At 36.5% G+C, this 27,445-nt stretch overlaps 1 protein-coding gene across 6 annotated transcripts in view; it reads right to left on the bottom strand.

The window, feature by feature from the left end:
• Positions 1–1,755: 1,755 nt before the first annotated feature.
• LOC100716924 (cadherin-11-like) overlaps positions 1,756–27,445 on the bottom strand; it is a 155,357-nt gene continuing 129,667 nt past the window's right edge. For 5 of the 6 annotated variants that reach the window (XM_063247438.1, XM_003472045.5, XM_063247440.1 and 2 more), the window contains 5 exons: positions 21,188–21,324; positions 20,234–20,367; positions 19,885–20,002; positions 6,992–7,243; positions 1,756–4,714 (listed from right to left, as the gene is read on the bottom strand). In XM_063247438.1, coding sequence (XP_063103508.1) covers positions 4,218–4,714; positions 6,992–7,243; positions 19,885–20,002; positions 20,234–20,367; positions 21,188–21,324 — 1,138 coding nt within the window. In that variant the 3' untranslated portion in view covers positions 1,756–4,217. The remainder of the gene's footprint in view (positions 4,715–6,991; positions 7,244–19,884; positions 20,003–20,233; positions 20,368–21,187; positions 21,325–27,445) is intronic. The other variant, XM_063247441.1, reaches the window with a different exon arrangement.

Here is a 27,445-nt window from a genome sequence, read left to right as displayed (position 1 = left end):
GATTTATACTTATTAATTATCTTTATTCATAAAACTAAATTCACTATTACTTTTCAAGACCAGAAGGACTTCACTATAGAAATACCCTTTGAAAACTGGGAAAGGAAAGTGGAAATTCAATCAGAAGCAACACAGTGACTCCCTGGGCATCTCCTCTCTCTGCTGATCCCATCCTCCTGCCCATCCGATGCTTCTCCGGTGAGTTGCATGTGCCCCTGGCCTCCGGCCTTTGTGCTTCACAGCTCACTGCAGCTGTCTCTCATGAATCTGCAAGTTACATTTCTACTCAAACGGAACTCCCCTTCTTTTCCTCAAACCCATTTCTCCATTCCAGTGACAACCCTTAATATCATGGACTCTGTTTCCAAAAGATAAAAGCTTAAAATCATAACGGCGTTCTCTAATAGTCAGCAAATCCTGGAAAAACTGCCTTACCAGTATTTTTTCACTCACTCCATAAATATTCACTACACACCTGTTACACTACTGGCCATAAAGTGGTTGACCAGCATGTCATGGGAATCAGATTCACACACACGTGTATGTGCATACACACCAACACAGATACATGAATGCCAATAAGCAAGATAAATTGAAGGAGTGAAGATTGTAATAATGGAACCAACAAAGGATGATCTGCCTTAGATTCATTTTGAAATTAAATGAAGGCCAGTATGCCCAGGGTGTGGCAGGGTGTAGAGCAGGATGATGTACGATGAAGTTGCAGAAGTTTGCAGGGCATCTTCTTGTAAAGTAAGAAAATAAATCAGATTTTAGGAATTTAGGAAGACAGAGATGTGTTCACACTATGGAGTCTTACAAATTCTTTAAATTGCTCCTTTGCCTCCTTTGTGGAAGGGAGATGGGGCGGGGGTTGCAGCTGAGACATCAAGGCCGTCTTCCAGGTCAGAGACCCTGGCAGCTGGCCGGGCTGAAGGCAGAGTTTCAAGCAGACAGGACTTTTCTCATTTTCATGCCTGATTTCTTGAATTATTTCAAGCCCTCATTATATCTCCTTTTGACATTCACAGAGATCTTCCTGGAGTGTCCTAGCCTTATGTGCTTCCAATTTGTCATCTATACTGCCTGTCAGACGGGTTTTGCCCCTCTTCTGCTCAGATCCAAAATGCCAGCTTTGATTCCACTGTTCTGTAAAAGTTCTTACAAAGGGACTAGTTCCCCACAGCAATTCAAACACTCCTTACTAGGCCCACCTGACACAGAGATCCATACTGTGGGGCCCTGAATGTGTCACTTTATGTGTTTGTGCTCTCTTATCTTCCCATCATTTATTATATTTTCTCTTAATCTTGCATTGTTTAGGGAAGTAGCAGATGGGTATAAGTGGTTACAAGACACCAATCTTATTTACGTGCCATTTATGTTTCTTTTGGATTATTTCAGCTTTTGAAATTCAATTGTAGATCTGGGCAAATAAAATATAGATATTTTAGTGTAGCTTGGAGAAGACTTAGCAATGTCAAGGAAGGTACCAAGATTCAATCTGCATACTCAAGTAGCCAGCATAGTGTCTGCAATATAAGATTTTGGAGGAAGAGTGTACCAATGATTGCATGAATGAATGATAAATATAAATAATATCCATTATTTAAGGATAAGAGGAAGAAATAATATTCATTTTAAGATTGTATTTATATCTTAAAGCAGTGATTATTTTTATAGTGAAATAAAGAAATGCTAGTTAAAGCAAGATTGCTTTTAAGACAATACATTTCAAATGGAAAAGGACTCCACTGATCGGGAAAGACATTTTATTTTCAAGCTTCTAAGATATTTCTACAAACAATAGAGCCTTAAAATAAAAGAAAAAAAAAGGTAAAAAGAAAAAAAAGTATCATTAACTATTGAAAAGTAGACAGCCTTTTAAAAAACTTTGACATAAAAACGTGAAAATGTAGTTATCACTCTATTGCAAATACATTCCTGGATAAAAAGGATCATTCATGGTGATAGGGTTACTTACAGCGGCAGACATGTTCAAGTGCTATTCTTACTCTTTTTGAGCTATTTCTGTATTTCAAACTTATTTGGAGATCTGTGCAAATCTAGCAAAATATTCTTTGGATTACAAAAACTATATAAAAATTGAACACAACCTGCAATTATAAACTATTGAGAATGTGCAAATCTTCACTGCAGTGAAAGGTTCTGAAGTGACATTGTGCACAGAATTGATTCTATTGAAGTGTTCAGCCAGTTTGATTTAAATGCAAAGTAAAACGGAAGTGAGCACTTCTTAAAAACATTTCTGTCTGTATGCATTTTTACTGAATCATAAAAATAGTATATAACAAGGTAGCTAGAAATGCTTGAAACAAACTTTCACAAAAAGTAAGAAAAAGAAGAAGATAATCAGGCGGTCGTGAGTTCGATCCCTGGTACCGATAAAAATGAAAAAGACAAAAAAAAAAAAAAAAAAAAAAAAAAAGAAGAAGAAGAAGAAGATAATCTAAAAATTGTCTGCAATCCAAGAAAAAACATGTGCCCTGTAGTGTTTAGGGGGAAAGAGGGAAAGTGCTTATAGCATGTTTTCTGTGATCTTTCCCCAAGTATTGCTATGTTTTGACCTTTGGCCCAACTATACAAGTAAAATCTCCTTTACATAGTCCTAGTCCATGGGAAGCAAGACTGGATTTCAGATGACCCTGCCAAGTTAGCAATTCAAATGGAATTCACCCTCCAAATGCAACCTTATCCCTGCTTTCATCTGAAGCTTACAGCTCAAAGCATATTCGAAAACAAAATTCTTAAAAGTGAAGTTCTGTTTCTCTTATCAAAACTTAAAATGCCACCTCACTTCAAGTAAAAATAACAGGAGGGAAAATGAGCAGTTTCGACTGTTGGAGTCCTACAACAGCCTGGTATGAGCAATATAAAGAGAAAAGATAATAATATTGGAATTGAGGGGAAAATTAATATTTTGACTTGTCACTCTTCCTTCCAACTCCCAAGTGTTCCAGGTGGGGCATGAAATCTACACCTTGAACATTAAGAATTCTGATAGCTTCCATTCCCTCATGGATTCATCTCTCATAAATATGACAGTATTGATAAATACATGTTATATAACATATTGCAAAATCATAGAGTGATCTATATGCCTAGCATCCTTCTTCACTAGAAGAGATTTGCAAAAACAAGCCAGGAGGCTAACACCACAAGCTTACAAAACATGGTTTACATGACGTTACAGAATCTTGCCTGAGGGGGAAAAAACATTTATCAAATATACTTGATTTTAAATAAGCAACCAATGCAACAGACAGACTATAACAGATCATAAATAGGATTACCAAAGATCACAATTAAATTAGAAATATAAATGGATCATTATAAATCCTTAATTTTTTCAATGTTAAGAATCAAACCTAGAATTTAAAACAAATCTTTTTTTTATTTCAAAGATTGCTTCTTATATTGAAGTTCATACTAAAACAACAGTACAATGTTCATAAAATATAAGTGTGATGCCGTTACATTTTCTTACATGTCAGAATACTGATATTTGTATGTATACTAAAATAACTTTAAAATTGTACAAATAGATACATTAAAAATGACATAGAAATAGGGTGCTTCTCACTCAAACAAGACGGTTGTATCTGCACGTATTAGTTTAAGATGAAAGTAGAAGCAAAAAGATTTACAAGTATCAGCAGTAACAAGATTGATGCTCAAGAAACATAATTGTACATTGTATTGTACATACATTGTATGGGTTTAAGCTGGCTGAATATTATATATTTCAAGTTTAAAAATGCACTACATGTACAGTGTCCATAGTTTAAGGCGAAATTACAGCTCAGAACTGTTGTCTTTTCTAATTTTGTGGAAGCTTCTTTGACAAATTTTTAAAAAAGAAGAAAGACTTAGATGTTCATAACACACAAACGAATTTCGTTCATTGTGAGTTCACCGTTAGAATCCTCCTTCACTTTAATATTTTGTATGCCAAGTGGTTTTTCTCTAGTGAAGTTGACAAACAACTTCAATATTTGCCTTTTTGTGGGAAAAGGTACTTCACAGTATTTACCACTTTGATGTCCTTGCAGTTTTATTAAATGTATCCTCTCTGTGAAACTTTGCTTGTTTTAAATGAGCCTTCCCTTGCTTTAAAAAAATACCTGTTTATATATCTTCTAGATTTTTGAGAACGCCAGACACAGTTCTTTAAGGTCAAATTTGTATCTTTATTGTTAAGAATCGTCATCAAAAGTGTCTTTGGAACCGTACAAGTCTACTAATTTCTTAAAACGAGGTCCCCAGTTCTGTAGATAGTCATAGTCCAAGTCTGAATCTGTGGTGGCAGACTCTAAGGAGCTCAGGGACCCAGCCACGGAGCCCCTGCCCTCATAGCCATAGATTTGGATGGAGTCATAGGGCGGGGCAGTGGGGTCATTATCTGTCTCCTGTACCCTGGTGTTGATGAAGTCGTCCACATCCACGTTGTTGGGTGCTGGCCGGAGCCCAGGTCTAGGCATGTACTGGTACTCAGGTTTGATGTCTTTGCGGGGGATAAAGCCATTGATCCCATCAGGGTTCTGGAGGGTGGCGATATCAAAGGCTTCCGTGTCTTCCTCACCACCTCCTTCATCATCATAAGTAATGATGTTCTCACGGACATCTTCTTCCTGAAAAACGATGAGTGGTTCTTTTTTTTGCCTTCTCAACGTCACGAACAAGACTACAATGACTATAAGGGGAAAAAAAAATGAAAGAAAATAAGCTTAGGTGAAGCCCAGTTTCCCTGGATTCTCTTCCTAGAGGAGCTCAGCTTTCTGTAAACCATTAAATGTGCAAATGCTTCAGAAACCGGGTGCATCCTAGGAAACGAGAGTGCTGCCCGGAATTCCCAGACACATGCAGACCTGCCCTTTGCCTGTCTCTGTTGGTGGAAAATGCTGCCAGGTAAACATTATGTGCAGTAACTTGGCAGATTGGAACTATTTTAAATTTTTGCCACATGAATCCCAGTACATTTTGGAAGTTGTCTTCCTAAGAAATGGGAAGATTCTAAAGGTGTTGGCTTCAAGTTTCTTAGAGAAGCCTAATGCTGTTATTTGCTTCTGCAAATGGAGCTGGCTGGATTCTCACATTTAAAAATGAGGACCTTCAGAGAACCTTCTTCTAAGACTGAAAATTATATCCTGTCCAAAGGTCTGGGGAGAAGCATGAGCCCTGCTCTGTAACAATAGAAACATTAGCTTGCATGTGGGTAGAGAGCATATTAAAAAAAAATTAAAAACTCAGAAGAATAATCTATTTATTTTAAATTTTAAAAGCCACACACAATCCAGTATCTTTTCTGGGTAAGGTGTTCTATTAGAATGGACAATCTAGGAGAATGTGCAGAGTCATTTATAAAGAGAGTTGAGACACTGCTTACTTCTGTATCAGTTCCCTCCATTTCTTCTCAAACCCTACCAAGAAGATTCCCTCACACACTCAGCAAGATTGAAGGAAATGTTTGTGGTTGCCTTTGGAAAGAGAACTGAGATTTCCCTAGGTCCACACCACTCTAAGTTGCAGGGACGGGGGCCCAGCCCTTGTCCTGGTCTTCATTGGGTCTCAGAGCTCTGTGATTTGTTCATGAAAACACTTTCATCTCCAACACCTATCATTCCTTTTCACTTTCTTTGCCTGGGTGATTCTTTCTTATCTTTCATTACGGAAATCTTTACTGATTTCCTACCTTGACACCAGACAGGCTATGCACCTGCTTTTCTACACATGCACCTGTTCTTGCCATCTTCATAACATCCATCATGTGATTTACACTTTTGTCAATCCTCATATGCATTCTTCAGGGCTCCTCTTCTTTTATTCACTCTACCTGGATACCCAACCATCCCAGCCCCTTTCACCAGCTAGGAAACGCTTTCTGTTTCTGACATAAATGTTATGTCTTCCAAGAAGAAGTCTCTGAACCTCTTCAGGCAGCGACATGTACTTTTTGCTTTCTGCAGGCAATGTCCTTTGCCTACACTTTTCTGTAAGCACTTATAAGGTATCTCTGTCTGTTTGTTCATGTATATCTTCCTTGATAGACTATAGCCTCATCCAGCACAGAAATATTGTGCAAGAATTTTTTTTAATGCCTCAAGGTTTAATATGGGGCCTGGCTCCCAGATAATACTGCACTATTAATTTTTGAACTGAGTTCAGTGGCTCCTTCCTAAGGAAAGGAGTCAGCCCCATCATTCATTCAGTGGAGAATTAAACATCTTGATAAAAGCATGTTTGATGTCAGACATATCTGAGCATGAATGGTAACTTTTGTCAATCAGTGTGCTGAGTACTTAGGACAAACTATTGAATCTTCCTGAGACCCCGCAGAGGGAGAATATCTTAGCATCTGCATATGGCTTTTTTATAGAGTGGATCATTGGTGGACTGAAGTGCAAAAGAGGGGAGCCTATCTCAGCGGCCAAGTACAGGAAAATCTCCCAGGGATCTGCATAAACTAAGATGTGCACACAGATATTCTAGATCCTAATGATGGGGAAGGTCACAGTCTGGCTTCATCCAGCAAGCCTTCATTCTGTTCCTTGAGTCCTGCCTGCATTATCTTTAAGGTTGTAAATATTCTTTCTGCATCTTAATAAACTTTCTTCTTTCTCTTATGAGACAAAACATTTCCTCATATACCAGGTCCCTGCTTAAATTTATTATCTGCAAACTATTTATTGGATGCATTTCCAGCCCCTTGATGGCATCTTCCACTGTGTACATCTGTCATGTCTGGCAAAATGGTCATCATAGCCTTTCCTTCCCTCCACTTGCATGCTTATTAAATTGCACACCATGGCCGCTGTGCTGTAGAACTCATGGGAGCAGAAAATTCTTACTTTTATTTCATTTAAACCATGTCCACAGTGCAGCGCATGGCCTGGTAACCAGCTCATAACTGAGAAATACGTGGTCAAGGATGCACATCCGGTTGTACTAAGTGACAAGGGAGATCCCTTACCCAGGAGAATGATGATGCAGGCGAGGATGGCGATGAGTGCGCCTGTGCTCAGACCAGCACTCAGGATGTAGGCCTCGGCGTTACAGGACAGCAGCACGCCATTCACGTCGCACCCACAGACTTTGATGGTGAGGGTGTTGGTACTACTCATGGGTGGAATGCCACCATCACTGATCACTATGGGCAGTAGATATAAGTCCTGCTTCTGCCGACTGAATCCTCCACGCCGGGCATAGACACCTGCTGTGTTATCTGTTGGAACAGGAGGGAGAAGGGGTGCTTTCAGATCAATACTGTTCCAGTCACAGTTGCATTCAGCTTGCCAGATTTGAGCATATCCTTTTCACTGCAAAGGTTAACAACCACAATTCTTCCCACTTGTTCTTTTAGTATCTATAGAGGCAATAGACATTTGGCTTGATAGCATCATGGAACAATCTGCATTTTGGAACAAAACTCAGAAATTGCTCTTTCCCAGTTGGTAGGTACTGAATGCCTTCCCTGGTAAGTTAACCACAGCAGACTCTGCTTGGGTGTTCACCCTAGACTCTGTTTGGGTGTTCACCCTCTGCCTCGAACGCCATGAGCTTCAGCTTTGTACTCTATATAATCATATAATATAATTAAATATTTCAATGAGTGTGAGCACAAGCTGTGCTCATAATTTTGCCTGCTTCATTGCAAGGGTTTTGTAAGTTTTCTTCATGACCTTTTAAGAAGAACTCCAAACTCTCCCATCAACTTTGCCTAAACAATTCACCTAGTTATGAATCAGTCTTAAAAGAAAATACCTTCTTTAATGTGGAAATACAATATAAACTTTGCAGCAGATTCTGCTTTTGTATGACATTCAAACATAACCACCCTGGTTAAACACATGAACCTCTCCCGCTTAAAACACCTCCACTTTCTCTTTGCCCATGTAACACAGTCCACAACTGCTTCCTTCACCTACGTTAGATCTTGCCTGCCAGCCTTATACCCTGCCTCTTTTCACATCCTGTGTCTTCTCACATGAACTGACTCAGTCCCAAATGGAGAATTAATTTTTAGTTTCCAAGTCTGCCATGATTTTTCATACTCCTTGAGTCTCTACTCTTCGCTGTCTGTCCCCAAATCTATTCCTTTTGTCAAGTCAGTAAAACTTGTCAGAGCTTAAAACTGAATCCCAAAGTTACCTCTTCTAGGAGGCCTCCCTAGACCTCTTCACCATCCATTTCTTTGGGAAATTCCTATAGAAATTGGTATCCTAGTCATTCCTCTGTCATGATTTGTTGACATAACCACTTAGACCTCACTAAGACGGTGAACTTCCAGAGAACAGGGAATTTTATCTGATTCATTTCTGTCTCTCCAGGGCTAGATATACAGCAGATTTTTAAAAAATATTTGTTGAACAAATAGTTGAACTACACTCTGGGAAAAGTTTAACTAAAATTCCAGATGTTGGTTTTCATGTATTTGTCAACCTTTTTTAAGATTTGCCCCTAAAATGTTTCCTCATCCACATATTTGTCTACTAGCCTACAATATTTTTCCAGAACATATTTTCTGGAGGGAAAACCTGGATATTATATAACAGCAAAAATTTGACTATGCTCCATCAATTGCACACACACACTCACCCATGCACAGATATCTTCTTGTGTGTCTCCTTTGTTTGTAGATTGAGAAGCACCATAGTCCCAGCTTTCTGGGAGTCTGAAGCAGTGGTCTCACAATTTTGAGTCTAGCCTGGGCAATTCTGTGACTCAGTGAGACCCTGTCATGATACAAAAATTTTTAAAATAAAGAGATTGGGGATATATCTTAGTGCAAAGGCCCTTGTTTCAATCTTCAACACCACAAGCAACAACAACAACAACAACAACAAAAAAAAAAAAAAAAAAAAAAAGAACCAGTAGAATGCTTTCAACAACATCCTAGGAGGCCCCAAACTGCCAGGATTTACAAAAGGTTCAGAACATAAATTTGTTTCTGTAATAAGAAACAGTATCTTACACTCTAAAAATTAATGTACAGATGTCTGGTTAAAGAAAATCTAGTGCATTCTCTGTGGGACCACAGATGGCAGATTCAGCCTCATACAAGATGAGCAGACATTCTGAATACTGCAGAAGATAAGGTGTGTGTTTTCACTGGCTTCGGTAGGCCTTTCAGAGACAGATTTTCAGCCTTTCACTACTAGCACCTCAGTGGACAAAAGGCAAAACAGTTGTCCTTCATTCCTATATTTTCTGATTTCTGTATGGTTGGAATATTTTGCTCTTATTGCTGAAGAGAAGGGTAAACTTGCCAAATAAACTTTGGCCTGCTGTCTATTGTTTACTTTTCTAGATTAATCACTAAGCCACTCTCCTATATCAGCAGTTAAATTTACAAATTATAATAAAATATTTCCAAATTTAAGTTTAGTGTCTTTTTATTGTTTTATACTTAAGATTTTCATAAAATGTAACAATATCTTAACAACTTTACTGACCTGAAAAGTCATTAATCCCTTCACAAATAAAAATGAATATTCAACATTTTAGAAGAAAAGAAAATTAAATTTATTGGTCAAATGTAACTCTGATATGAAAGACACTCACAAATTATTCATTTAGGTTTCTATTTTGGTACTCAGTTACCCTGGTGTCACGAGTAAAGGGAATGTGAACAGAGAAGTTTTATTTCTGTAAACTGGTGGAAGTCATGATTTAAATCTATACTTCAATGAGCCAGCCATACACGACTACACAGTTAGATCACAGCAGGCTGGCTTGTACATGAAGGTAATTGAAACTCACACATTAATGGAAAACATGGGCCTGAGCACAGCACCAGCATGTGAACTCAAGATGCTTTATGTTCTGAGCAGCTGAGTCTTCTCAGACACTCTGAAGCTATGACATGAAAGCTCATCACAGTGCCAGGCTGACTGAACCATTTAGAATCTCTGAGTGATCAGTAGACTTTCACAGACTTCTTTAGAAATCTCTTCTAGCAAAACATGTTTCACATACAGACTTTAAGATGAACTCAAGAGCTGGGCAAGAGTTAGACTGAGGGTCCTTCTAGAAATAATAATTGGATGCTTTAGGATGATTACTCTTTTCCCCATCTAGAGCCTCATTTACTTATCTTTGAAAGGGGACCAGATTATATCAAGTGTGCTGAATGGAGTTGTTATTGGAATTAAATCATAAAAGACTCAGTGTTTCCTTCTGTGCTGTGCTTCCAGAGGGCTCTGGGAATCCTCCCACAGAAAGCTTAATACCCAGTGTTGACTCCTCCAGGCCTACAGACCTGGTGGTAGATAGCCTTGTCTTACAGTCTGGCTTGACACTTAGATGATTTATATTGTTTGAGTCAATAAAACATTTTCTCCTTCATCTAAGTAGCTCAACTACCAATGGAGTATGAGCTTCTTTCAAAAGGAGCAATCATTCCTTAGATAAACGTGGTTATACACCCATTGCAATCACAGCCCTCTGGAAGCCTGAGGTAGGAAGAGCAGAAGTTCAAGTGGAGCTGGGATAACTTAATAATGCAGTGAGACTGACTCAAAATAAAAACATAAAGGGTCCAAAGATGCAGGTCAGTGCAGAAGGCCCTGGTCTCCATTCCTAGTATTGAGAAAGGCTGGGGAGGAGGCATTCTTGAGCCTTTAGCATCATGGCCCACAGTGGTCTTTCTTGTGATCCACTCTGATCATTGATGATAAAACACTATGATCAAACACAACTGATCCAAAACACTATGATCCAAAACAACTGAAAATCAAATTCAGACACACATGTGGAAAAAGAAACAAACTAATAACCATAACAAAACCTTTCTTCTGGGAAGGAGTCTTGCATCTTCACTTAAATTACAGATTCTTTTTCATCTACATTATGAAAAGTAACTAGTCATTTTGCCTTTGACAAGGTCTAATGCTTTGGATATTTACATGACTGAGATTTAAGGATGACCCAAGAAAAGAAAAGGACCAGTAACAACACATTTTCAAGGAGGTGAAAGAGTGACTCTATGGTTAATAAGATGAACCAGAAAACTAGCTATCAATTTAAAAGTTTCCTCCAAGAGATTTCTTAGACTCTTCTCCTATCTATACAAGGCTCTAACAAGCAAAGTGTCCAGTCTGAGATACCCAAAGATTTTCTGTATGACTCTCCCATATATAAATTGCCTGGCTTTAGACATACTAAGAAATTATCCCAAGTTTCTTGGTTGTAATCTAAAATAGTAATATTTGAAGGTTAAATTTATTTCCATTCATAAAGGTACACAGCACACTGCCAGTCTGTGGAGAGGTTCAGCAAACATTAATTCTTTCCTGGAAGCCATCCTCTTTGGGCAGTAGACTAATGAGGAAGAAAAACTTACTAGTGTGGAGAGGAAAATAAATTCTTGGAAAAGTCATCACAGCTTTGAATGCAATTTCCCACACAGAAGGGTGTACCATCCAGAGGTAAGAGAATAGTTCACACTCCTGAGTCCTGGGCAACATGTTTCCCGAGATAAGAAAATGTTTTTCAAGCCCTTTGGTTTTCATCTTGATACCCAGGGTTTTCATGCCCAGATACAAGAGTGTAACCAGTTCCAATGTTTTTCCTCTTTGGCAAAAACTTGAAAAAGATCCCGTTAATTACTAGTGTATGTCATGCACAAATTGTAGTATTTTTATTAGTAGAAAAGTATCTCAGGTTTCAGGCTTTTATGTCTGAAACCTGAACTCCTAATTATATGCTAGTTTTACCTGTACACTTTTTCATTATAACAACAAAATACAGAACTGTGTGATAATGATGGTCTCCATGGCACCAGTCTGGGAATACAAGTATAAGGGTTATGAAGATGATGCAGTCCAAGGAAGGGAAACATATAATCTGACACTAAAAGTAAAACTGTGATGAAGGAGCTGCCCTTGATAGTTGGGATGCTCTAGTGCCAGGGTTGCATTTGGGAAAAAAAGCCATTAGAGGAAAATGGGTAATGTATGGGCTTAGTTTGAAAACTTGGAAGTGAGACAGCTTGGAGCAAAGGGCACGCATAGTCTACTGCCCTCATGATGGAGACAGAAAGGCTTGACCTAAGCTAAGGCATCATTCACCCCAGCTGCCTCCCTGAAACATTTAGGATACCTTTTCCTTGACACCACTTTTCCTCTGTGTATCTCCTTTCTGAAGGTATACAGTCTGCTCTGTGTGACCTGCTCTGAGACCTTTTAGCCTGAAATTACTGGCCATGAGCCACAATTTTTGGAGGTTTTTTTCTTTACACTAATGAAGACTGAAAAGTCTAGACAAACCCTTGCTACCAGGAAGATATTTTTGTGACTTTTGAGAGGAATCCACGTAATCTGTATTGCTGTAGAAACTGCAGAAACAAAATAGATCCATCTACTGTAAAAATACCACTCAGACCAAAAAAAAAAAAAAAAAAAAAACAAACAAACCTGCTCTACCCCTGAACACCATCAGTATGAGAATAATCATTTGATTGCATTCCTCTCAGTCCACTCTACTTTCCCTAGGAATGTGGCAATAACTCTATAAAGATAAGAATATATATATATATATATATATATATATATATATAAAATCTATATCTGTGCATATGTTTATGCATAGGTGTATCCAATCATGTATACGTTGCACGTTTCACAGAAACATTTCACCACATACATTATGAAGTCACAAGAATGTGTTCTGCATGGAAAAAAAAATACTATAGCAATAAATATCAGGCAGGAAAGGAACATAATTATTTACATAAGTGAAACGGCAGGGCATTAAAAGACATCTGCCATTTTGATCTGCCAACAAAGCGTTTTCCATATTGGAACAATTAACAGGGAAAAATCTGTCCCACAAAAATCTGTCTGACTCTCTGTAAATTAGAGAAGTGAAAAATCAGAAGTGTATTTGGATGTTCTTTGGCTCTGCTCATAAAAAAGAAATGTTCATAATTTATTATTTTAAAACGTAGAAAGTAATAAAAGGTTTATCCTGAGAGCAGCTGTCTTAACTATATTACTCAGTTAACCCTGATGTTTGTGCAATATTTCTTGCTTGGTGGTGGTGGTTGTTGTTTAAACTGTACAAATTTAACTCTGTATCAGAGTTCATTTGATCTGCAGCTTGACCTATCTTGGATTATATTTGCAAAATAACTGCATTTTCAGATTATGTCTTTTTGGCTCCATCTCCTAGGTACTCAATATAAATTTGTGGAAAAATAAGTAAATAAATTAATGGACAGCATGGTTTAATGATGAAGCATTAATTTCTTCAAAATATTTTTATACCAAAGGATGACTTGTCCTTTTCAGCCTGAGGGTTACCACTATAATAATGAATCCCTAAAAAGTCTGAAGAATATAAAGTATTGCAAAGCATTTTGACATTCATTCTTTGACTTTTCAGTTCATATGTTCAGCCAAGCTATTTTGCTAAAATATTAAGATACTGGTCTCACCCAGCTCATACTCTTTTGGGAGACAAAGAACACAATGCATAATTAGTATGCAGCGTAGTGAGAAAAAAAATAGAATTAATGCTGTGTTCCTGAAATACAGAGAAAGCACTCATGATGACCTAAGATGCCTGGCAAAGCTTTACCTAAGAGTCATCTTCATCTAGAAGGAGGGGACAAAACATGTGGGAGAGCACATTTCAGGAAGAGCAAAACTTTGAATACGACACACTTGGGCAAGTAGGCAAGGGTTCAAGTCTCTGTACCTTAAGGTTTAAAATAGGGAGAAAAGGAAATTCTAGAGCCAAGTGCAATTGGGGTAGATCATGGAATATTTTACACACTTGGCTGTGAAATTTCTGGCTGTGAAATTCCATAGGAAAAGGAGAGGAAAAGAAGAATTTTAAAATGAAGAGGAAATACAATAAGGGATAAGGTATGTTTGCTAATTAAGTAGATAAGACTGGAGTCAGGCAGACCTATTTGGAGACAACCACATAGTCAGCTCCTCTGCATGTCATTCTTTAGGCCACTTGGCCTACTATGGATCATGACTGTCTCCCAAGGCCTGTGGAATGAGGGCTTGATCCTTAGCTTGGCACTGTGGAGAGTGGAGGACCTTTAGGAATCTGGGCCTGGAGGGAGGTAGTCAGGTTACAGGTGGTGTGCTCTGAAGTGCTCTGCGGGATACTCATCCCTCCTCTTTTTTTTTCCTTACCCTGGGCACCCTGAGGGGAAAAGCTTTGCTCCACCACATGCTGTCTACCTAAATGTCCAGCCTTATAACAGGCACCACAGCAACAGGCCAGCTAAGCATAAACTAAAACCTACACATGTGTGAACCAAAATAAAACCTTCCTTTTTTAAAGTTGATTACCTCAGGTGCTTTGTTATAGCATCAGAAAGGTGAATAACGACTATCAATGTTAGGTATGCTTTTGCAAAAATATTGATTTTCCTCACTGTGCTTCTGAAAACTCCCTTGAAGTCAGAGACTGCGTGTAACAGTTTATCTTTTCATCAAAAGGGAAGGTAAAAACAGATTGTGATGGAGCAATTAGAAATATGTGCTGTTTAGTAAAAGCCTCACTGACACTAAGTGCTGAAGAGACATCATTAGAGAAGATGGTCAAATAAAGTAGAGGATTCTTCAAAGAGGTCAAAAAGTTTCTAGGAAAAATCTCCTGTGCTTTTGCTATTGTTATAACAGAAACCAGTCTAAACTCTTTATGTTTCACTGCATTGCTCATATTATAAAACTATCTTGTTTACTCCTCAATTTATTTATTTTAAATTGTGAGATGGAGTCTTTATTACATTGAACCCTAAATCTTGGGTTCAATCTTTCTGCTTCACCATCTCGAGGAGCTGACATTACAGAGGCATGCCCCTGAAGTAAGCTCAAAACAATGTTCTAATAAGCAAGTAACCACATGGTTTGAAAAAACTCCAATTTTCATGGACTTAGCCTATTGCCAAGCAAGCAGCCCTCAGGCTTTGGCATCCTGAGATGCCAATCGTATGCTCAGCATTTGGTATTTCTGGGTCCTTGCTGCTAAAAATACCAGCTCCACTCATGAGTTAATAGTGGTACAGAACTTGGTAATTTTTCATAAAATAATAACACGATTAAATATTTGTAAAATATTCAACTATTGCTATGAAAATTGTTCCTTTTTTAGAGGTACAGAGCAGAATCAAGCATTTATTCTCTAAGCCTAGCGCTTTCCCCTACACTTTATCAAATGTTGATTGTTTAGAACAGGTTAGAAAATTACGGCTGTGAGATTCAATATTATAATTTTTCAATTTAATTATTTTGTTCAATCATACATATGTTTATGGATAAGTAAAGCAAATGATAGCAATGATACAAGGAACAGGGGACAGGAATTAGGATCATTCTATTAATACAAGGTACTCAAAATACTCATTAAGTGGTATGGTGTTATTTGAAAGGGCACTTGGTTTGATTGCAATTGTACTAATTTAAACCCTAAGGTAAAGATTTAAAAAGAAAAAAGAGCACACTTGATATGCTGAGCAAGGAAAGACAATAGTATCAGATAAAATGTTCAATTCAAACTACAAAAGCCAAAAAATATAACTAAAATCTTCATTCACAGTAGCACCCAAAATCTAAAACTAGCCATAAACTTAGTAAGAAATACATAAAACAAAAATGAAGTTGCAACACAGCACAACAAAAGAGAACTGACTCAAGAGAAAGCCAGACCAGGCTTCTGAATAGAGAGAGTATTTTAACATTTTTAGATCTTCTTAAATTAATCTATACACTACTTTACAGATAGTATTATACATTAGTATAATATTTAATATGGAATTTTAATCTACTGATTCTATTCAAGGAATTTATCTTACAAGAATAATTAGATATGTATCTGGTAAAGATGTTTTGAAACAGTATACAGTACCTGTACACAAAAGTGGCATGATACCCCATAGCAAAAGTTGGGAAGATAATTAGAAAGAATTCACATGAATACATTGATGTAGAAACATGTATATCACACATTCAGTAGGAAAAGACTGGACCTATACTTGATAATTACATCTCTTAAAAAAAAAAAAAAAGAAAAGTGAAAAAGAACTTACTAGTATACAAAATATCAGTGATTACTTCTGGATAATATATTTTGAGTTATTTTATTATTTTAAATCTTATTTCTGCTTGTTTGTGCTTTCTAATTTTACTACAATGGATGTATTAATTACACATTAGAAAAAATTACAAAAGTCTTGCAAATATATTTTGCTGCACTTACGTGGCTGTCATTAAAATGGAAATTGAAGTAACTTGTTTTTTTCTGTTTACATCTTCCTTGGAACCTTAGACTAGTGAACCGAATTACAGACTTTCCCTTTCAGATGATTGCTATTGTCTGTGAGGTAAACAAAAACCTTTTGAAAAGTAAAAAGCAAAAACAAAAACATGAACTTTATGTTCATTTTATAACATGTAACACACACCAGGAAGTACCCTTCAAATACCCAAATTTAGTTTTTTAACTCATTGGTACCATGACCTTAAAAAAGTCACTGGCCATTCTGATATGCCATCTTCTTGCTTTATTTGAAATACAAATAAAAATACATAATATATTCAGTTTATGAGAATGTTTTGAAAACCAGGTGAAACAAAGAGTCTTCAATTTTTTTGTTTTTGTTTTTAAGTCAGTAAGGAGCTAGAAAAACAAAAGACATTAACCTTAGATATTTTGTTTTTGTGTTTTCTTCCCTCTTGTACTTTTCTTGTCTATTACACATTTCTGGTGTTTTTAGAGCTGTCATAAGCCTGATATTTTCAAAGTAAATGCATCTTAAACCCTAGGACGACAAGCTGCCCAAACAACATCATTCCTGTTATTAAGACCCCAAGATAGACTTAAACATTGAAGACTCATTCAGTGGTCCCCTTTCTTACTACCCACAGAGTTGGCTTGGAGGCTCCAGCTGTAGCATGGCACAAGATAAAATGAAATAAAAGGCTTACATGTATTAATATGCTGTTCCCTTTATGCATTTCTAAAGACTCGAAATGCTTATGCCCAGTTTAGGCAAACACAATAGTGATTATTTACATGGCATGAAGGAGGTAAATACTCAAGAAGAAAGTAACTTGAGGCTTTAACTCAGCATGATATAAACCATCATCTCACGTTTTCTATGGAAAACAGTCTCAGCCTAGAAATTTGGTAGCTCAGTAGGCTATTAATAGCATGTGGAATATGATTACTTCTTTTGGATTACTTCAATGTGTAATTACTTTTAAGAGCTAGCAGAAAGAAACTCTATTAAATGATAATTATAGGGCTGTATTTGCTTTAAAGTTTTGTAATAGCTCTAAACATGGGAGTTTTCATTAAATGTTTGCCATAGTTAATAAAGTAATTTTTTTTAAAAAGTAGCAATTCTCTGCTAAACTGATAGCTCAACAGTACAGTTAGTCTCCTACAGAAAAGGTGGAGGAAATGGACAGGGTAAACAGTTAGCTTTTCCTAAGTGATATAATCTCCCTGAAAATGCAGATGTCATGCGAGAAGTTCTACAACAAACACCCCCTATAAAATAGGACTTAATGTAATGTTTATAAAGATAATAGTAACCCACATGATACACATATAAAAAGGCCAGGGCAGGTGGTGGAGAACTGGGCACAGAGAGTAAAGCCTGAAAGAGCTGGCTGTTTGCAGAAGGCATCTCATGATAATCAGGGATCCTAGCTGGCGTGGAGTCAGGAACTAGATGTCAAGGGTAAGTTGGGGCAACATCAACCACACAGAAAAACTGGATCACAGATATTTCAGGAAACAGCCTGGGCAGCACATCAAGACACTGTTTCAGTTAATTACTTAAAATAAGGGTCCATCGAATGCAACATAGGAAGCGTGTGAGATCATCAGAATTTTCTGGATAACTAAGCAATCCTCCTCATTGATCAAGGTGAACTCACTATGAAATATGTTCTAAAAAGCATTTCTTTATCATAAAACTGACACAAACTGATGCTGAAAAAATAGATCAAATTGCCAATCTCAGGTAGAGCTGAAAACTAATTTGAGGTGATAGAATATTCTAAGAGTGGCGGCAGAGGCTTTTATTAACCCAAGTGTACACATACCTTAGAAAGCTTTATGAAAACTCTATTCATGTTACCTACTTCAGTTCAGATCATTACACATTCATTAAATGCTGAACACATGTCAGAGTTTTTCCATTTTGGGAAAACCTATCATTACAAAAGAAAATTCCTCTATTACATCTGAGTAACCCCCAAAGTGTGTGCAGGAGTGCTGTGTGTTCCCACTTAGCTTTGTGCTTGGCAGAATCATCATTTTAAAGGGCTTGCATCACCTGTTCACATGAATCAATTCAACAAGGAAAAGAAAACTCCTAGCTTGAATGTGAAACTAAAGAATGATAAATAACATTTCTGTCTCAAAATGATGGAAATAATTTATGATGCACACCATGAGTTGTTCTCCAAGGCTGCTTTTAAAACACGTGTCTCTGCACATACAATTTCCTTCTCACCTTGGTGCTTAAGAGCAAGTTCACTGGGGAAAGCAATGCACCTGGAGAGAAAAGTCTCTGTCATGAAACTTAGGACATTTTAACTGTCTCGTTTGCTATGTATTTGATTTATAAGGCCCATGATTAAAAGCTCAAATCAGTTCAAGAAATTTAAAGGAAGTGGGGCAAATCATATTCTTTCAAAATTCAAGTAGCTTAGGGTGCACTTGTCTGTTTAATCAATGTGACAAGGAAGTTAAGGGAATGGCCTGGCAACAAATAAATGCCTGGGCTTAAAACTAAGCTCTAAATTCTATTTTATTGAATAATTTAGGGAAAGTTAAAAAATAGTTTTGTGCATCACTTTTTCATCTGTAAAAGGAACTACCAATAATGCCTACCTCTAGTGAGAAGAGAATTAAGGGAACAAAAGAGTGAAGGTCTTGACATGGTGCTTGGAACAAAACTATTGCATAATGGTGTTGTTGAGAGTGATGCCAGTGATGAGAGAAAGTGTAATATTTGTTTTGTTAAAGATCTTGCTCAATCATCCAGAAAGCAATCTTGGACATTTGGAACTAAAGAAAGCTTCCATGTTCACAGCTGCCACCTTTCACTCCTATGCTACACAATGCCACTGGCTCCTTTCTTTCACAGATCTATATTGTCCAGGTTTATATGCACAGTGTTCATTAAGAAGTAATACTGAGAGAAAACCAACCTGACTGAGTTAAAGCGTTTATGTTTTTCTCCCAGGCCTTGCCACCAACTTCCTGCAGGGTCTGTAACTTCTGTGCACAACAATATCATCTTCTACTATTAATAACTTACAAATCTAGAATTCACTTGAATGACACAATGAGATGCAACAATCGTGCCACATTTGACTATATTTCCAGTGAGCAAACTGCTGCACCCCGGCTCTTCACCTTTAAGTAGCAAGCTCTATATCCAACTACACTACATTATAACTGTACTTTGGCAAGGAAGGCCTGTGCTTGAAAGATTATATTGCCTTGCAAAGTTGAACTAATCTCTTTTAATGCTTTCCTTGATATCAATATTCATAAAGCCATGCTTCTCCCCAAGGGTATATCAACCTCTTAAAAAATGGAGTTGTTTGATATTGACCCATTTGTAAGCTTCCCCATTTGGCATTCCCACTGCTTCATGAATATCAAAACCAATAAAAAACGAACATAAAATTAGACTCACTTGTTCATATGCATCAAATGAGCCCATGTGTCAAAATAGAAGTAGCATTATTATTTCTTGTTTGTGCTTCAACAGGAAAGCATTATTAAGATTAGTGAAAATATTTGCGCTGTGTAATATAAAAACCATGTTTTCCACTTCTACTTCTCCAAATGAGAATGAATAGAAACCTGAGTACAAACCTCTGTTGTCTCTGACTGTGAAATTTGGATTGTGAATGATTTCAGGGGGTAGGCTGAAGATAAATCTTGGTCCATTGGCAGTGTCATCCTTGTCCTCTGCGCTAATTGTAACAATTGGCTGAAAGATAAAGGTGGTTTGCAAATAAATCATGATGACATTGGCATATCATTTATTCAAAAATACTAGCAGAGTTAAATGCCAGGTTTTAATTAGAGAATATAGCTTCAGAGCAAAACCAGGTCTAGAAAATCTCCTTGAGCAACAGAAAGATACTTAACCCCCTCCTCAAAAACAAATTCTATTCATCAATTTCTTGCTTTTAACCAGAGAAAGAGAGAACAGCATTACCTGGTTGGAAAGGGGTTTGATCTGATCACTCTCACAGATGAAGCCTTCATAGGGGGCAGCAAACTTGGGAGCATTATCATTGACATCAAGCACTCTAATGGCCACCGGGACTTTGGTTTCTTGATGTCGGTTGTCTGAGAAGAGAGAATGCAGACAGTAAACAAATACCAGGTAAAAACCATACATTTCTCCCTATTCACTCTTGGGAAAGAGTAAGCTTTAACCTACTCTTCCAGGCAGTTCAGGGAAACGCATTGTTGGCACAAAGTCCATCTAGGAGCAATTTAGTGGAAGAAAGATAACATAAATAAATGTAAACTAGAGCAGTAAGAACTAAATCACTCATCCACTTCTGCTCACAATGATGGTGAACTTGCTTTTTGAAAACTAATAATAGAACCTGGACATTCTGGAACCTATTCTACCAGAGTGGTTCTCAAAATAGGACCCTTACAGGAGCATCAAAACTATCTGGGAATGAGACGGACATACAAAGTATTGGTCAGATGTCAGATCTACTGAATCAGAGACACCAGCATGGAGTCCAGAAACACTGGTTATGATAAGCTATGTATGAGATAAATGGAGGGCTTAATGCATGATTAAGTTTGAGAAATACTGCTCTATAAGTAAATAAAAATTTGCAGCTCTCGCCTCTATAGCTTTTGCTTTGAGTTTAGCAGGATGATCATGCATTTTAAACTGCTGAGGGCTATGAGCTATCTTGCCAAGTCTGTATCAAATTCTGCCAAAGAAAATGAAATTATCGCTATTTGCCTTTGTATTCCTAAATATCTGAACATAAATTTTAAAATAAAATAAAAACAAACAACCAAAAAGTCCTCGAGACTTTAAAGAAATCCTCTTCAACTATTTTGTTTCTCAGAATATAGAAAAATTCTGAAGGATTACTGTTTGGTAAAGTAAAATCAAAACCCTTAGGAGAAGACTTACGGATTTCTGCTGCAATGACAGAGATGTTGAGCCAGGCGGTTTCTTCTCTATCCAGAGGTTTTGTGGTTTTAATAAAACCATCCTCTAGATTAATAGTGAAAAACCTGTCGAGGTCAGTGTGACGATCAATTGAATACCTAAGCAGAATGCAAATGAGGCAATTAGACCAAGATATTCAGAGCAGTTTAATATCTGAGTACTTTCTCTATGTTATATTTAAAGCAACTTTTTCAGCAAATTGCTGGAGCTCAGTTTTCTTTTTAATCAAATTTACTTTTCAACTTTATCCATGAATCTTTTATAGGAATCATTTTGCAACATAGAAATACTTTATTCAGTACAATGAATGAAAAACCTGTTTAGCATATTTGATTGAGAAGTATAATAATGTGTTGCATATTTCTCCATATTTACTACAGTCACCCACATCTGAATATTTATGAAATTGCGTTTGGGAAGTGAGTTTGCCTTGCTCCCAAACTACTCAGAAAGTCACAAATATACTAAAGCTTTGCCAAGTTTTTGTATATGAAGTATTAAATAGTTTCAAGGTTATCTAAATTCATCATCAATGATTATTTATAAACCAGAAATTCAGTTTTCTCTCTATATGAAGAAAAACATTAGCTGTATTTTCAGTGAGTCTCTTTAGTTTGTTAAGTTACACTAATACTCAAGTAACTTGATTCTGAATTCCAGTGTCAATACACCAATCAGCACTGGCCCTGAATTTGCAGGTCATTCTTTCTAGACTTTACTGATTACACACTATACCTAACAACACAACTAGAACACAACAATACACCGGGGCATTAGAAAGTTTATCTTTTCCTAACAAAAGACAGAGTTTTCTAGAATATTACTCGGGTATATGTATAGCAAGGTTAAATGGGAGATGGTGAAGGAAGAATGGCTTATATGGAGGTACAACAAGGTAAAGCTACCTCTCAGAGACTCAGAGTTGGTAAGTATTGCAGCTCTAGTGTTAATTGTTTGCTGAACTCTAAAACCCTTTCCCATTTCACTATACCCTACCATTTCCCAGATGGAAAGCAAGAAAGGTGGGCTAGGTTAAATTGGTAGAGTGCTGAGCGTCATAATTGACTGGCTTCCTGCTCCTAGTGATCATAACTGGGTTTTGCTCAGCCAGAACATCTATGTCTTACAAAACTCATGTAGTTTGATTATTGATGATCAAAAACTAAAGACTATGAGAGGTAGAAAAGACCATGGGTATCAGAGGATTTACTTTTATATTAAAAAGGTGAAATTTAAAGATGTCCTATCTCTAGTTTCCAAATGAGTCAAAGTTGAAGCTGAGATCATCCAATTCTAAACAGCATTCTTTAGAAACAGAATAGAATAGAAATAGAAGTAGAAAAGAGAGACTACCCACTAAGCAGTATAGAAAACAGTACACTTCACAGTGTACCAAACAAGAGCTCATCCATGATGACCTTCGACTTCAAAGTTTCTCTTGGAATTTAATGATGAGCCGCCTTCCCCACTGGTAAAACTAAACCTGGTCATACATCGTATAAATGTCAGCAGTGACTCCAGTTCTCATCAGCAAGCACTGTGTGAGAAAATTTTAGACCTATTTCCTGCCACCGGGGAACTTACAATTTAACTGCCATGACAACATATTAAAAGGAATATAGTAAGTAAAGACATTATTTAATATCATTGAAGAGCTTGGGTTTTGCTTTTGGAAAATCCTAGATACAATTCATGACACACCAAATATAAACTGATTACCATAACTGATATACCATTGGGGAAATCCACTGATATCTTTGAACTTATGTTTTATCTTTTAAACTGGAATGTTAACAGTGTTATTGCCTTATGTTTTCTTGGGTGTATTGTCTTTATCACATTTACCTTTTAAACTGGAACATTAATAATGCTCAGTTCTCATCTTTAAAAATTACATGAAATTGCAGATGTGCAAGATACATTCTCATGCTTCACACACAAGCAGAAATACAACCAGCAAGAGTTGCTATTGTTTGCATTGTTGTTGGAAATGTTTTGAGGACAGATTCCACAAGTTCTCAAAAGTCAGAGTGGGACCATCCTATAGGCACTGAGAAATTATGGAGGGCTTTTAAAAGTAGAAAAAAAATAAGTGACATTCAGCCATCTAGATGTTAATAAGGTAAGTTAAGGAAGATGACCTCTGCAAGAGAGAGTAAAGAAAGAAAAGAGAAAAGTTTAGGCTATGATAAGGAAGGTGACTAAGATTTTGGAGTGACTGAGAGAATCAGTAGGACCCAATGCATATTTTGCTCTTTGAGGGAGACTGGGAAACTTGCACATGGCTTCCAACCTGAGTGCCTGAAAGGGAGATATTAAGGGAAACAATAAGAATTCAGCAGAAAAGAGGGGCTGAAATTCAACCAAAGGTTGCCCGAAATACTATGAGAGCAAAGATTCTGTAGTAGGCAGAATTTAATCAGCTGTTTGTAATTTTTAAGTCACAATAAGTGTAAGTTCAAATTATCTTTTGAATTAATGGGTCAAGCAGTGAAAGAAAAACAATTTGGTAAAAATACATAGCAGACACTAAGATTAGAACAGAAATAGAATCAGAGAGAAAAATCTTCCTAGAGGCAGAGAACATAGGGTATCAACCGAATCTAATCATAGCATGAAAGAAAATCCTATAGGTTAGTGGTCATAAGAAGAGAAAGGTCAAAATAAGTCAAAAAGCTGAGCCTTAGGGAGTTCTCAGTGCCTGAACAATGATCAAAGACACCAGATACGGATTATCTGAGGCATGAATAAATGAGTGCCGAGAAAGTTAAGACAAGTACTTATTTCAGGGGAGATAATACTAAACAAAAATATGTCTAATGCTGCAGGAGCTGAGAAAATGAAAAGATCTGAAAAGGTCCAAATAACCAAAAGCTTAACTAGTACTGTGAGGTCTTGCCTATGTGCCCAAGTTCACAAATCCTCTTAAAGATGAAAAGAGGTAGCCAGGAAATTAGATTGTGAGGATAGCAAGCCCTCTGAATAAAAAACTTGAATGTTCCTTCATAAACTGTCTGACAATTCTAAAATCAGAATCCAAAGTTGATGAGGTGGGAGGTTGGCTCAGGTTCAATATTGAGCATCTTGGATAATTATAGATGTGGAAATTGCGTACATGCACAGAATAGCTAACCACTGAGAATGCAACCCCATCACCAAGTGCAGATGTGATTCCTTGGAGATGATGAAGTGCACGGGAAATGAAGAGCTATTTCCTGTGTTTTTGTTTCATTGTTATTCTAAAATAACCAATGCACCTCAGTATTTGAAATCAAAGATAACTCATCTAAAATTCATATCATGAACATTTTTAAATGTACTTTGAAGGTGTTACAGGGATTCCCAGGCATCAATTAATGTATCTTCCTGAGTAGAAAGAGCACAATAGACAAACTTTCTGGGTAAATCTCACTATTCATGGCCAACGGATAAAAGTAAAAAGTTCAGAAATGTCTCAGGCAAACTTTCATAAAATCTAGCCTCCAACACTTGCTGTTTGATTTTAGGAAGTCATATCATCCATAAGATCATGGAAGTCTCATCTATTGGTTCATGGATCACTCATGGACTTAAAGGATGTCCAAGAATATTAAATGAAATAATTCATGAAATATGGTCTGGCACTAAGAAGATGTTTTGAAAGTGGTAACTCTAAAAGAATGATGTTCAAAAATCCGACACACTGCTATAAACTGCTTCAGCTATCATATTCTTGGATATAAATGGATAAACTTCACTGTCTACGGTAAATGTTTTGGTGTTCACATCCCTTTCCTTTTTATTGCTTCTGTTTCATTATAGGTAGGTAGATGGATAGACAGTCCACCAAAAACATACATACACATTTCCAAAAACAACAACAACAACAACAACAAAAATAAAACTAATATGATGTTTATTTAACAGATGCTGTCCTCAGATGAGAGACCCTGGAGGATGACATGTATCGCAGAATACCCACTACCCCACCGGCCCTTAGAGAAGAAATTGAAAATGCATGTGTAGAAATCACAGAGACCAAGATTAGCCAAGCAGCTGTTTGCTGTATTAATAATGGCCATCATTGTGAGGGCCTTATGTAATTGTAGAGGCCAAAGCTAGCTTGTATTATTCTCATGATGTCTCAATAAATTTACCCTTAAAGTACAGTCATACAAATTTTTCTTTTGCTGGTGTGTATACTTTTGTCTGTCTATCTCTCTCTCTCTTTCTCTTTCTTTTTCTCTGTCTCTGTTTCTTCTTCTCTCTCCATATATATATATATATATATATATATATATATATGTGTTTTTGAGCACAGTGATGTTTCAATAAATATATACATTATATAATATCAAAGAATAGTTATTATCATATGCTTCACCTTGAATATTTATCAATAATTGGTTGTAAAATTATTCAAAACCTTTTCTTCTAGTTGTGTAAAATAGACAGTACCTTATTTATTTATTTATTTATTGGTATCAAGGATTGAACTCACAACCTTATGTTTGCCAGGCAGGCACTTATGCCACTGAGCTAAATCTCGAGCCCTAGACAGTACCTTATTATTAACAACTGTCATAATCACTGTACTGTGCCATAGACCACTAGCACTTGATCCTCCTAATTTTAACATAATTTCCATTAGAAATGCACACCCCGTGTTCCCTTTCTCTCAATTCTTCCCAGCCTCTAATAACTAGCACTGTATTTTCAATTTTTATGCTATCAACTCTTTAAAAGATTCTAGTTATTTAATATCTGTTCTTTTGATAGCTTATTTCTTTCTGTGTTGATCCACATAGTTTGTAATTGAAAACTGATATGATTTCATGCTTTGTTATGGCTAAAAAGCATTTCATTGTGTCCATATATCACACTTATTTATCTATTCATAGATATTTATGTTGATTCCATATCTTGGCTATCATGAACAGTACTTTAAGAAATGTGGGACCAGAGATTTCTTATCTACTTTCTGATTTCATTTCCTTTGCATATATAACTGACAGTAGAATTTTAGAATCATATTTTTTTTATTTTGATTCTTCACAATGGATATACTGATATACATTCCCCCAAAAAATACATCAGGGTTTCCCTTAGTCCACAACTTTTCTAGCATTTGTATTTTGTTGTTTTTGTTTTAGGGGAAGGGGCTTGTTAATAACAGCCAATCTAACTGGAAGGAGGTAAAATTTCACTGAGGTTTTGCATTGCATTTCCCCTGATAGTTAATGATGGCAAACATTTTTTCACAAAACTGTTAGCCATTTGCCCATCTTCACTGGAGAAATGTCTATTCAAATTTTTTTTCCCATCTTCACCAGAGAAATGTCTACTCAAATTTTTATAAGTATCTCCCTTGTAAAATACACTGGGCATCTTGATATATGTTCACTGAGGGTTTTTGAATATATTTCTAAATGAGCTCATCACTTATATATCTTTTACACTAAAAAATGTGAATTTGTATTTCAAAGTCAAATTTAGCATCATTTCAATTATTGATTCCTTAAATATTTATCAGACATCCCCTCTGGCTTGTATTATATTTACCAGAAGGATACAGTCATGAAATAGAACAGATGTCAGAAAACATGTTGAAAACTAGTATATAGATTACAGTGTGCAGAACGTAATGGCTCAGTACTCAAACTACTCAATTCTTCCCTCTAGTATGAAAGATGAAAGCAGTTACAGAAAACATACACAGAATTAGTGTGACTATCTTCCTAAAACCTGTATAAACAAAAGTAGGTGTTGAGTCAAAGTGGGAGGACTTATAGCTCCTGCCTTCAAAATGTACTATAATGCTATGGTAATATTTGAAATGGCAAATGCATAATGTCAGTGAAATAAAAGAGAGTCCAGAGATAAATACATAGGTCTATGGTCAGGTTTCAAGAAGTGCATCAAGACAATTCAATTGAGAAAGAACTTTCAACAAATGGCATGGATAAATTGAATATTCACATAGAAAACAATAAATCTGAGACTTTCACTCATAACATTTTCAAACATTAATTTTAAATGGTTCAATACTTAAATATATGGGGTAAAACTATCTATTTTCACAGAGGAAAATATGGTATAAATATCCATGACTTTATAGTAGGAAATATTGTGATACATAAATTCAGAGGCAACCAAAAGGGGGAAAAATGAACTTCATCAAAATTGAAACTTCTGTGCCTCAAAAGATATAGTCAAGAAAATAAAGAGACAACTGAGAAT

Source organism: Cavia porcellus, unplaced genomic scaffold (assembly GCF_034190915.1).
Source record: "Cavia porcellus strain 051 isolate PalLab524CR breed Dunkin Hartley unplaced genomic scaffold, mCavPor4.1 scaffold_4, whole genome shotgun sequence".
NCBI classification, from domain to species: Eukaryota; Metazoa; Chordata; class Mammalia; order Rodentia; family Caviidae; genus Cavia; species Cavia porcellus.
Note: the sequence above shows the minus strand (reverse complement) of the source record. Positions and strands in the feature narration are given on the sequence as shown.